Below are 14,131 nucleotides of genomic sequence, written 5' to 3'. Positions count from 1 at the left end.
TGTAATTGCATCATTATCAATCCCAAAAGACATTTTACGATAGAAAGGTGATAGGTAGCAATTGAAGAATTTCTGTAATTATTTAGATGTGCCTAAGAAATTCTTTGGTAGGTATGCGTTTAAAATCTTTTGTTTGCAAGAAATCCAAACAAGGTAAATAACTGCTCGCTTTTGTTTATTTAATAGACACCAATATTTTTATTACATTCCATATTTATTACATACCAGGATTATTCCTGGGTTGGAATGTACTATGTAATGTGGACTTATATCCACAAATAGCTGTAGCTAAGATTATTAATTAAAAAACTTACTACGAAAAGTCCACAAATAGCTGTAGCTAAGATTATTAATTAAAAACTTACTACGAAATAATTTGGAGAACTTTGGAAAATTAAAATTGAAAATTGAAATTTAAAGTATTAAGTAGTAGCCTGCATAATTCAAAGTCACATAAACCAACCACTTAAAATTGGAATATTATCTAATTTCTTTATTATTACGTCGACGACATTGATGATTGATACATTTTTAGAAATAAGTTGTAAAGCTTTCAAACATAAAAAGCTATCTCAACTGTGGTAGGCTGCCACGACTTGAATCTTTATTCCAATTAATGCATATCTGCTGATGTCTGTTACTTTCTCACGCAAAAGCATATATACTGTCTGGATTAGCACATAGGCTACCCTTAACAAGGATACCACGCGGGGAACGCCGTAGGTTACAGATAGTGAATAATAATTAAAAAAAAAATATTCTTAATGTTCATAAATATATATCATATTATGTAATATATCAATTTCCAAATTCGTTAACAAATTTTCCGTAATAAACTTATAATTAAATTCAATAAAATCACATGGTCACAATTGAATAGAATTAGAATCTTAAGTTGTAGAAAAAATGTTGTGGATAAGCAATGTATAAATCAATGAATGTCACAAGTACTAGGAGCAGAAAACTTATTTATATCATAAAAATAATGTTTTTTTTACACTTAAGTGTAACATACTAAAGGTTCATATTAAAGGACTTTATGTGCATGGGCGGTGGTAGCGTTTACTATCAAGCGACCTACTAGCTTCATTGCCGACGATGACGTAAAAAAGCGTAATTGGAAGTTTGTTATATATTTTCTGGCTCATAAAATATTTTTCATAAAGGAGTGCAGAAAAATTAATTGTAATCTCTGGAGATCCGTGGTGGGTACTGACTTTGTTGATATATAGTGTAGGTTAAGCAACTATTAAAAATGCAACTCGTTTGAATTACTTTTGACACCCTTTTCAAGGGCCCTACTCCATAAATTGTACTGATTAAACAAAATACCAAACCGCCTGCTCGCTAATTGTCAGAACTAGACCAAATTTAAATGGGACCACATGGGAGGCACCAGATTTCGGTTCATCCAGTAAAAAGTAATGAGGTAACAAACACGAATAAATACAGTCAAATTGCTAACCTCTTCCTTTTTTGAAGGCGGTTATAAATACCGTCTCAGTAACCTCGTCAATACGTGTGGATAACGTGGTCCATAATAGATTATGTCTAGTATTATCTTGTATAGAACTTTGTCAGATATATATATACATAGTTACTGCTATTATCGTTAACAGTTTCTTTAAAAAGGTTCTTATATATGTTCACATTGTTATAGATGTTTCACATTTACAAAAAGGTACGGTAACTAAACTACATTGGAAATGTCTATTTGATTTGATTTTATAGCTCCTATGTATTGTGAGGAGGGATATGTTTTTCTTCCCTAAATCGATTCGTCCTAGTTCTCTTTGAGTGTGTAGTCAACTGAAGAGATAAATTCGATTTAGATTGAGAAGTCACGCAATTCGGTTCCCTGTAAGGTTTAAATAAAAAAAATTTGTTAAAAGATATATTTATATAAGATGACTGTTACATTATTAAAATATAAATATATGTATATGTAGCAGAGGAGTTAGATTTTTTGAACGCGCTAATCTTAGGAACTACTGTTATTACTATTTCTGTGGAACTGCTGGACATTGGACAGATTTCATAAATTCCTTCACCGTTGGATCTCTTGAGTGCTATAGGCTGCTTCAACTTATATTAATACTCAATTTAATACAGTTAGGTAGCTACATAAAAATAAAACAAGAGAGTAGGAGGTTCGTCTACACAAGCCATCGCTACCTAACTTAAAATTGTGTGTTAATGTAACTGATAGAAAAAATATATTATCTCGAATGCCTATTAAAAGGTGATGTCGGGATTTATGATAAATACTTTTTTTCTGTTTATTGTTCCAATACTTATATACTTATTTATGTTTAAATAATGGACATTTATATGATTACACAAATATAAAATTATATTACTGATTATGAATTAGTTCGCCATGATATTTATGTATTTTTGCTCTCCTACTTCATAGCTATTATGATTTAGGACTTCTGTGGAAATTTTCGATCATAATATGTAAGATTTAACTGGAATATGGCAAATAAAATAGAGCAGTTATTTCCTGAAAATCATTTACTTTTCTTTACAAAACATAAAAACAATAACAAACTTCATGAACAATAACAATATTTCATAATTATATACACAGTCTACTACGTATTTGTTAGTGTTTTCCATGGTGGAAGCCCCAGTCTTTGTGGTCGTGATGGCCACCCTTCTTGCCGTGGCCGCTGTGGCCGTGGTGGTGTTCATCATGTCCGTGGTGCCCCTTGTGACCATGATGTCCCTCATCATAGTGGTGATGATCGTGATGTCCGTGTTTACCATGGTGACCCTCGTGATGGCCGGAGTGGTGGTGACCGCCCTTCTTGTGGTGACCGCCATGATCTTCATGATGTCCATGATGGTGTCCATGCTTATGATGTTTGCCCTCGTCGTGATGGCCGTCGTGGAAGTGATGGTCCTTGTGGAAGTGATCCTTGTGGTATTTCTTGTGGTACCCGTCAGTCTTTTCTCCCTTGTCGTGGTGTTCGTGGTGGCCGTGCTTCTCGCCCTTGTGGTGGTGTCCGTGTTCATGATGCTCGCCGTGGTGATCGTGCTCATCCCAGTGTTTCTTGTGGCCACCACCGTCTTCGTGATGATGTCCTTCATGATGGTGCTTGCCGTAGTGACCTTCGTCTCCCTTGTGGTGATGGTGGTGACCATGGTGTCCTTTGCCTCCTTTGCCACCGTGTTCGTGGTGATGATGGGCATGATGTTCGTGTCCACCACCATGTTCGTGGTGGCCGCCGTGCTTGTGGCTAGCGGCGACCGCCTGGTCTTCGGCTTCGTGAGCAGTGCACACGGCCGCTAGGCACAGTGCTGCTAAGATAATCAAACCCCTCATCGCTCGTTTGCTCTCTTGGTTGTTTGCCAACGGAAGTCCGGTTGTAACTGACCTCTGAACGTAGATTGACCATTTTATACTAGCAAGTATCTTGTCGTCAATGACGGTTTAGAAATATTCCGCAATTATTTCGTTTTATTCACTGAAGGTCAATTAAAATTCACCTAAGTACTTAGGTATATTTTTTAGTTTCTTTCTATTGTGAGATGCAATCTGAAACTGACGTAGTGTATACCATAAATCATTTAATTATTTTTTGGCCATAGTTTGCCCAAGACGAACGTATAGGCAAATGACGTGATAAGTGTAGTGAATTGTACAAATGCGTGTCGCTCTGTAGCTACACTCTATATTATAATCACTATCTCTTTTTAATTTATAATGCTTTAATCTTCATTCTACATACTCGTGGATATTCACACTTTTCATATGTTTTAAAACCTACATTCCTACATGCAAGTGCAAATGGTTGAAAATATATGCGCATTATATTTTTTTTATATTTATTCATGTATTGTCATATAAACTATGTGTCCGCTTCAAATAACTTATCTTAAACTGTAGACCGAACCAATCGAAATTATCTGCTTAGTGGATCCTTTCGAATTTGTATCGCCTTTATTTGGTTAGCGTTAAACAATTCTTCCGAGTGACTAAACTTGTTAATTCCACGCCCTTGTTGGAGTTGTATGCGTACTATTTTCTATAGAAATTACTTCTGTTTGAAGATTGAGTTTGATTAGACACGCTTATGATTTCAATATGAAGCTTCATTTTTTATTTTAGCAGATTAAACACAAGCTTTCGTAGTGTTCAAAAAAACGTATGTAGGTAGAGCAACATTTGAATTCTGTCTTATTGAACTGTTGGTTTTCTATACGCTTTTATTAGTTTACTTTTATTATTATTATTAATAATGCATATGCGAAAGACTTATTCACGAGCATAATAAATTCACAGGCATCTCTAAAGACATAAAGATTATTTGTGAATCTTTAACAAAATTTAAATCATTAGGTATACCTATCTGAAGTCTATAGCCAGTAATTAATTATACCATTATTTTTTTATATTAATATAACACATTTGATTTTAAATGTAACAATATTTTTTCAACTTTTTTATTATTATATAATTTCTTTAACACACTCACTCAAAATTCACGTCTCGTGAATTATAAATGTATTTACAGGAATTAAAAACTACAGAAGACTGTTATTCGATGCAAGCTGAATAAATGTTATCTGTATTATTTGTAAGAAATCCGTAATAAATAAATGAATATTTCTTTTATAAATATAAGTACCTCTGTAATATTAAATGATATCTAGATAGACATTAGACAAATATCACTAGATGTCCGTACGACACTTCGTAAGGATATTTTTTCTAATATTCAAACAATAGGTATTGACCGAGTATATTATTATGTTATAGGTACCTATACTATAATTATTTGCATTTGCATTTGTGGTAGGTACCGTTACCGAAAAAGTTTTATTGAGATGAAACTTGCGAATGAGGACTGATCCATACGAAGAAAGTTTCCTCGTCTGCACTCACAAGGGATATGATTTCCAATATTGTAAAAATTTTATCGACGAAGTTCTATTTGTCGCCGTACAAAAAAAAAACAATAATACGAACCTGTGATGCTTCTTCACATAATCTTATCAACTATCTAATAAAAAAAAATCTATAAAAGTCCAGGCTGTACATTTTCCCTACAAATATCATAAATGCGGAAGTATATAAATGGTACAAAAATAGTTTGGTATAAAAACAGTCTGCGACCCGAGTAAGTTCACAAGATAGTTTTATTTTTATGCTGGAAAATCTACAGTAACGGGAACTACGCGGAAAAAGTCCCGAGCTATATATAATTTACCTTTTCTTTGACTACGACGGCGAAAAGCTAATTTAAAATAAAGTTATCCGGTGCCGTGTTTAGCATTTGCAATTTACCTATTTACCGACTAAAAACTGTAGGTATTTATAATATGGATAATTCTGTGTAAATGTTTAGTTGTGTCTTAAGTCTGTTGTTCCTTAAGACCAAGGATTCATGTAAAGAATATGGTTATTTAAATCTAATTTGAAGAAGAGTCTGATTTCAAAAGTAGGTCATCTGGTCTCTTAAATATATACATAATATCTTATATTTCTACTCCAATAAATTCCGTATACGCCAATGCAAATGGAAATCTAATGGAATAGGACTGAAAACTTTCAAATTTGCAAGTAATGTTTTAATCAAACAAAACGTGTATGAATGGAATATAGAGTGTAGGTATTGTGCTAAGCATTTCAATATTAGAATTTGGTGCAGCGTTGCGGGTTACACAAGTGCCGCACTAAATAAGTTCACGATCGACACGGTCTACTGAACTCTTTTCTAAAGGTACACTTTCAAAAGAACATGGATTTCAAGGTAACACATTTTAAAAGCTTGTAGATGAAGGGAGAATGTAGGTCTATTAATCTTTTAAGTATTTGAAGTGACTAGCTTTGCGACCGCGGCCTGGCCCGCGTAGTCAAAAGTAGTTTCCATATGATATGCTTCATCGCAGTAAAGCTAAATGTGTGTAATATATCACTCTCTATCTTCATAACATCTCCAAACCTAAAAATTATATCATGAATTCGGTCAGATTGCAAGGTACCTATTGCACCATGTAAATGTCAGCAAAAAGATGAAAACAAATTCTAAGATTGATTATAAAGTAAACGACCTTTTTTATTTTTATGTTTTACAATATGTCAATTAAATATCGTTAGCAAAAATAGTAGAGCCTTTATCAATATAAATAGTTTATCAATATAATAGTTTTAAAGCAAATTTGCATATATACTTAGTAATATGTGATTGATGATGAAAAAGGTAGTATTTCAAGTTCCCCGAAAACAGCTGGGCAAGCTGGTGCCCTTGCTCTGCTGTTTTTCCCGACAACATAGAAATATGTCAAGTAACAAATTACAGTTACCTTGTTACCATAGAAAAACATGAACACTTGGTAAACTCTTTACTTATAATATGCATTTAGTATTGTACAAAGACCTAGTTTAAATATTATCCTGTTACTAATGCTCTTATTCCAACCAGGGCGTCATACTTATGCGAATTACTCGCTAAGGAGCCTAGCTTACTACATCACTCAAATCTCGTTAGGCTGTACTGATATAATGCTATTACCCCTGTAATACTACCTTTTCTTAGCTCATACGACACAGTTTAATAGGTTTGTGTGTATTTAGGGTAAATAGGGAATCGATATCAGTAGTCATGGTTGGTTAGTTATTAAATTACTGATTTCAGAACAAATTTCTGTCCTCATTTTGTTCGAAGGTAAGTACATGCCATTTAATTTTCTGTAATATTATTCTATTCACAAACAACATTCTACCAAAAAAAGTATACTGATATGTGTTTTAGGTACGAATTCAGCTTGTTATTTACTAAACGAGCGTGGTTGAAGAATATATTGTTGTCGCTTGGAAGGTTATCCCAGGATAATCCGAACTATTGTTAGATATTTTAATGCTTATGCCCTTTATGTGACCGTCCGTATTAAGTCATACGCGGATAATCGCCGTATTATATCGAGTTAATTTTCCATTGCGCGTACCAACCGAAGGGTCTGCCAGCTGCCAACTGTTTACTTACAAATCAGTGACATATATATTATTTTATTAGGCATTCACATTTAGATTACCAATATTCATTCTGCGATTAAGGGTAAATTCTCATAGTTTTAAGTATGAAAAAAAATCGTTACTATGGCAAAATGTAGTTGTTGTTAATGTTTTGGGTAAAATGGTATATTTATTTAAATAGTTGGTAAATAAAACTTCTTTCGATGTTAAAGATTTGTTTAATTTTTAGTTTTAAAGCATTCCAACCCTTACGGATTACGGGTGGCCGAGAGACTTAGACGTTGCCACGGCTCGGTGAAATGACGCGGGTTCGAATCCCGTCTCGTTATCAATTTTTTTTTTTATTATTTTAAAAATCTCATAAAAGATTTGTGTTTTTAGTTAGGGGGATGATTCAACAAAATTTTTGCCTAATCTACTATTTAGAGTTGGAGATAGATAGTTAAAATAAATATGCATATATAAGCTTGACAAAGTACCAATTATCTTAAATTTTTGATTATTAATATTCAAGCTATTATTAAATGATGATGTATCTCATCATATACAGAGGGATATGGCATTTCACTTTATAAATGTGCCTAAGTACCTAAAGTTTAACTTTCTCTTTTAATCTCTTACGGTTATGTTTTACACTTATACAAAACTAGCCGCACCCCGCGGTTTCACCCGCTTAAGTCCATATCTCGTAGGAATATCGGGATAAAAAATTGCCTATATGTTATTCCAGTTGTCCAGCAGTTGTTATCAACGAACCAAACTTCAATGCAATCGATTCAGTAGTTTTTACGTGAAAGAGCAACAAACACACACACATTCTTACAAACTTTCGCACTTATAATATAGTGGGATTTGTTATGATATACTTATGATGGATCCATATAAAAAAAGCTAATGGTAATTGTTTAGACATAAGTTCTATTCTAAAAAAATTCGTAGAATAAATATAAGATCGCATCAATTTAATGATAAGCCGGACAGTCAGTCAGACGAAATAAATGCAAGTGTGACTAGTGCGGTACATCTTATTTAGAGCGAAGAGAATGACCTGAGTAATCTCGGTGGCGTCGCGGCCGCGTCAGTGTCACGCATCGTCGAGTGCAACCAATATTTGCTAGAACAGGACACCGTAAAGATGTTTCCGGCCCGTGAAAGTATCGTATTAACTATTCAAACATTGGATTCCAAGTTTTATCGTTGGCAGCTGGTCGACACGACTAATTACATCAATTACAGACAAACAGAAGCGCGCTCGGGTTTCCTAGTTCCCACCTTTGTAAATATTTGCGCGAATCCGGTTGCTGGATGCCTGAGGGGGACGCACGCTCGTCTTCCCGCTGTCCGTGTCGCACGCCATTTGGTTACAATTATATGATTAGTTCGTAATCAAACATACGTATCAAACAACGGCGATGTTAGGGAAATAGATGACTAAGAATTTTTTTTTAAATAATTGTTACACTCATGTTTTGGACTTATGTTATTCAAAAGAAATAAGGAGGTAGGTAGTAGTAGAAGTAGTTTTATATTCTAAAATAATTGCATTATACTAGCAAATACATGGAAAGGATAGAATTATAGAAAAACAGAAATACTAACACAATAGGATTAATATTCGAGAACTAAGTCAACCTCTACTTTGAGGTCATTCGATATAAAAATTTATTGAAGAGGAAGAGATTAGAATTTTTTTTTTGATTTGTTTTTTAAAATTCTTGACACAAACTTCTTACACAAAAAGCATGGCTTCAGTCGCCGGAAATACATATAAGCAACTTGGTAAGGTACTTACCTTAGTCTCAAATTTTTAATTATTAGGTAGGTACCTATAATTGAAGCAAATATGAAATGATTCCGTCTCATCTCCTCTCAATAAATTTATTTTAAACCCTTTATTTATGATGTTTGTCACATAACTCTATGAAACCATGTTTCATTTAGCATTGTATATCATAATTCTGTGTATTAAATTTAATAAGAAAAGCGCTTAATGCTAAATGGAATTCCTATGTATTCTGGTGTTTTTTTTTTACTAAGCTCCTAAAAATTTATACTTGTAAGAATACATATTTGCAATTAAATTAAGATTTGGTTCAAATAAAACATTTAATATCTACCAGTTAACAACTTTTAACACAAATAAGTATCTACCCTACTGTGTTCGACTTATCAAACTTATAAAAAGTTGTCCATTTCTACGGTGAAGTCTTTTGGGAAGATTTTGTGATTTAAAAAACAGCTTGTTGTATCGTGGGTGTATCAGTATTAAGTATTGTTAAAGTGGTAAGCTGCAAAAAGGCGCACACCATACATAAGCCGCAGGCGCAAGTTTCCTCAAAACAGAAAGGCACCTCAATTTGTTCGCTGTTAGATATCAAGATAATCCCCGAGTCATTCACAATGTCGCATAAAGCTCTATGTTGTATTGTGCTTTGTAATCTCAATGTTGACGACTGTTTTCTCTATTATTCTGTGCAAAAATAAACTCAGATATAGCATATATTCTCTGATAGGTTAATCTATCTGCCTAATTTTTTTTTTGCGTTATCACCAGTAGCCAAAGAAATTTTTATTTTTTTATTATTACATAATTATTAAAAATTATTATCATCACATAACTATCTTGTACTACGTAGTAATTATGCATAATCTAAACTAGAAACTAACATAACTAATGAAGAAAATAACTAACATTGACCCACATAGGCAGATTAAAATAATCAGCTCTTGGTTTTACATGGAAATAACATAATGTTTACAACATTGGTATTATAATGTTGTGTACTTTTTTATTTCATTGAACTATATTTTTTATAAATTACTATTGATATTTTGTCACCATTGGTTAAAATACCCTATCGATTCTTCGACTCTATTACATATATTTAATCTAATGTAATGAACAAATTTTCTAATATTAATTACTCAGTAGAGTGTAGTTGTTGTAAGCTACAAACGGAAACATTTAAGTCTTTCGCAAAAAATAATTCCTACTCGTATATTCATCAAATACTCCAACAAAGCAGTTCGTGTTATGTATGATATTTTCCGTATGCATTTACCGTTTAAGTATTATGAATTACAAGGAGGGGTTACTGGTTATAAAGGTTTGGGAGCGTCGTATTGTCACTTCCATTAAGCTCAGCGAGGGGCGGGGCCGGCGGCAACACGCCCCGCGAACGCCCTGTTCACCCCACACGTTGTTTCGACGCGCATCGTAACACTGCTCCGTGATTCACTTACACGATTTACTCGGAATCGCATCACATCTCATTATCCTATAATTACTTACGTTAATCGCTTATCATTCGCTGTTTACTACTCCGATACACTCTTAAAATAATACCTAGCTTTTTAACAATAAACAAAAAACTGCTCGCAAATTCCGTATCCGGAGTAAAAAGACAGTGTTTAAAATTAGATACGTGTGAAGTGTAGAATGAGTGGCCGAGTATAATGCGGTGCGGAGTGAGGGAAACAGTAGCAGAGTGTGCGTCAAGTTGGCGGTGGCGGTGAGTGTGAAGCGCGTCCAGCGTGGCGGAGAGTGCGAGTGGCGGACGCGAAGCGGGCATGGGTGGGGCGGGATGGGCGCGCGACGCGCCCGCTCTGCTGAGCACGGCGCTGCTGCTGGGCGGCGGCGGCGCGCTGTCGGACCGGCCGCCGCCGCCGCTCTTCACCATCGACAGCATCCTGGCGCCGCGCCCGCCGCCGCCGCTCCCACCGCTGCAGCTGCATCACCTAGCACACACGCCGTTTCATAGGGCACATGAACTCTTTGGTAAGTCATTCGAGACGCATGGTTTCCGGAACCCTTACAAGTTTTTCATTTGTGTAAGAGCTGTTAAGACTAATATTTTTGATATGATCTTGTTTTCAATACTGTATCGTGTAAAATTTATTGGTAGTCGATAGTTATGTTTATATGAAAATTGATAACAATCATAGTTAATGCTTGTTTCTTTCGTTTTCTGAGGATTAACCTTCGATCAAAATGTTAAATTTGCTTAGTAAACTAGATACACAAACCTATACAACAATTGATTTAGAACTGTCAAAAAATTTGATTGTCAAAATTATAGTAAAACAAAGTTCTAACCTTACAAGTAACCTTATAAGTAAATTATTAACCTTATAAGTAATGTTTAAAGGTGCATTCACAAAACTGCGAACCAAAAGTAGTAATTTTTTAAATAAATTCCTTTTTCGCATCACTTAAAGTCCGAATTACAAAGAACAAGAGGAAAAAAAATATTGTAAAGCCTACCCAAATCTCAGATCGAGTAGAATTTGAAATGGAACGTTTTTCTTGCTGATTTTCTGTCTAGTTACATTATTGATCGAAGGGGCTAACGAAAATGTCAAACGAAAAGTTATCAAAAACATCAATGTATGTTTGTTATCTCTGTAAGATTGACATAATAAAATAGGGGCAGATTGGGCGGCAGGCTACTATGGGATGATGTAGCCAGAATGAAAAAGCAGTATTTAAGTGATAGTAATAATTATTTCTAAAACAAGGGAAGTTTTAGTTTTTTACTGTATAAGCTAATACTTATACAGTAAAAAACTAATTGAAGTGTTAGATTAACGGTCTAATAAGATAAGGTTTATCTACTTTTTCAATTAGGTATATATGTATTTGCTTCCATGTCAGAATGATTTGGGTATGCCACAAGTTATAATATTTCCCTACATGGAATTTATAATATAAACGTAGAACTAAAAAAAATTATATCCGTAACTTAAACTTTTGAAAGTTTTTAAAAATTTGTATTATATCTTAATATAAAAAAATCCAGTGTCATGTTCACAATGAACTCTTCAACAACTCAACCGATTTTCATTGTGGGAGTCGAGCACGCTTCGGTACGAATTGGGCCAGCTCCCACCGGGGAAGTACCACACCACTACAAAAACCGGCGTGAAATAGTGGCATGCCACTGTGTTTCGTACGGTGAGTGGGGGAGCCGGAGACCCGTTTCCTTTTCCTCACCCGTCCTAGTCCATTCCTTCTTTCCAGCCGTTAATCCTTTCCTTTTCCCTTACCCCATAAAAGCGGGCAGCGCATTCACAGAGGTACCTTTGCGAATGTTTATGGGCGGTGGTGATCGCTTACCATCAGGCGAACCACCAGCTCAGCTGCCCGCTATGACATAAAAAGAAAAAAAATGAAATTTGGCATTTTACGTGTAATTTGGTCCAACTTAAGATATAGGATAGTTTTTATTTCGATTAATTATCCCAATAACTTATAACCTTAATATTTTTAATTATTACTCAGCCACAGCAACGCGTGGCCGGTTATGCTAGTTAGGGGGCGTCCATAAATTACGTGAGACATTTTTCAGGATCTTTGAAAAATTATAAAAAATATCCGTCCGCGGGCTTTAAAAGGATAAAGGACGAATACTAATGTATCAAGTTTTGCCATATATTTATTCTAGAATGTTTTTTTTTAACTGAACTTTATTTTCACGGTTTTCTGTTAAAAAATAAAATACGTGATATTTATTAAAACCCCCCTCTCCCCCAAGTGAGATTTGGAAAGATTTTGCTTGACCCCTCCGCATTTAAAAAGTCATTTTATGAGTTTGGTTTAAATGATATAGATTTTTATTTACTTTATAAAACGTTTATAATATTAAGCATAATACTGCCTGTATTTAATGTTGTATGATATGATACGGCTGGATATAATCCAGGCATTTAATTAAACGGTGGCGGTTGATAAAAGTCTAGATAATAGAAGTAGATACTACTATATAGTATATTTAGTATATAGTATATTTTCAAAAATGGGTTCTGAAAGTACATTGAAAAAGGTGAAATTTAATTTTATTTCATTGTAGTGTAGTATATTTATTCTGAAGAACTCGAAGAAAGAATATGAGTTTCACGTGTGTATTACAGAGCAGTGGATACCTCTCATAAAAAATACATTACCAAATTTAGATACTTTTACAATTTTTCCCCAAATGCCGACCATCATCCAAATTAAGAATTTTATTTTATATATATCAATTAATATACCTACTGTTAAAGGTACGTCTTGATCTGTAAGTATTTCTCTTGTATACATACATAAATATTTATATTATTATAAAATTAACTCTTTTAAAATTTTGGTGTACTCAAAGAAGTGTTTTTGAAGCTAATTACAATTGGATGGAGAACGCAGTAATATGTCGTGTAATTATTTGGCCTACGTGTGTATTCAAAAAATACACACAGAATAACTAAATATTACATAACAGTTAACTTGAAAACCTCCTTTTTTATAAGTCGGTTGAAAAGTAAGCAATAATAGTGGGACTGTTAGTAAGCATTTTTTGACAATAACAATAAACAATAATTTATTTTCAAATATCATGTTATACAGAAATTAAGAATCCCTGCTGCCACATTAGGATTCCCAGTGTCGTAGTTTCTACCAATATAAGGTAACTGGAAGAAACTTGTTCCTACGACACATTTTATTCGTTTGAACTATAAGTTGAAAAAAATGCGGATTGGTAGATGGTCCCATGTGATCGAACTTTTGATTCATCCATAAACCCCGACTTATTGATTTTAAGTCTGAGGTCCACACTCCACACCACTGAATCACCAGTGCTTGATTTCTATATGTCGCTGAAATATATTCAATATTCATTATATATTAAAAATCAATATTTCGTTAATTTAATGTAAATTAATCATATTGAATGCACATTTTTACGGTTTCACATCGGTTAATTTTATATTATCGAAAAAAATATCCATTTAATTGTAATGTTGCGGATAACAATTTTGGAACGGCTTATAATCTCACAAGAATCTAGCCCATCAGATTGTAAACTATTGGTTTCTCTAATTTTGGTTGACATGTATAAATAACCTACATTCAAAATATAGTAAGTACGAGTATAGGTACCGAAAATCCTACTAATATTATAATCCTACTAATATTATAAATGCGAAAGTTTGTAAGGATGTGTGTGTGTTTGTTGCTCTTTCACGCAAACTCCACCACCACCACTGAACCGATTGCAATGAAATTGATGCTGTACGTAGACGTAGACAGATGGACAACTGGAATAACATATAGGCAACTTTTTATCCCGATATTCCTACGGGATACAGACTTACGCAGGTGAAACCGCGGGG

General features: G+C 34.1%; 2 protein-coding genes across 2 annotated transcripts in view; one reads left to right on the top strand and one right to left on the bottom strand.

Moving 5' to 3' along the window:
• Nucleotides 1-2,608: 2,608 nt before the first annotated feature.
• Nucleotides 2,609-3,331, bottom strand: LOC119834321 (histidine-rich glycoprotein-like). Its single transcript, XM_038358661.1, has one exon. It carries the CDS (start codon nt 3,329-3,331, stop codon nt 2,609-2,611), a length of 723 nt encoding a protein of 240 aa, XP_038214589.1.
• Nucleotides 3,332-10,200: 6,869 nt separating this feature from the next.
• The window catches only part of LOC119834460 (homeobox protein goosecoid-like), a 21,831-nt gene continuing 17,900 nt past the window's right edge, over nt 10,201-14,131 (top strand). Inside the window, exon 1 of the mRNA XM_038358827.1 lies at nt 10,201-10,763. Coding sequence (XP_038214755.1) covers nt 10,556-10,763 — 208 coding nt within the window. The 5' untranslated portion in view covers nt 10,201-10,555. The remainder of the gene's footprint in view (nt 10,764-14,131) is intronic.

Source organism: Zerene cesonia, chromosome 19, assembly GCF_012273895.1.
Source record: "Zerene cesonia ecotype Mississippi chromosome 19, Zerene_cesonia_1.1, whole genome shotgun sequence".
In the NCBI taxonomy this organism is placed as follows: Eukaryota; Metazoa; Arthropoda; class Insecta; order Lepidoptera; family Pieridae; genus Zerene; species Zerene cesonia.
Note: the sequence above shows the minus strand (reverse complement) of the source record. Positions and strands in the feature narration are given on the sequence as shown.

What these genes read in the sequence shown, in the direction of transcription:
- LOC119834321 (XM_038358661.1), bottom strand. Translation starts at nt 3,331, where the DNA reads ATGAGGGGTTTGATTATCTTAGCAGCACTGTGCCTAGCGGCCGTGTGC.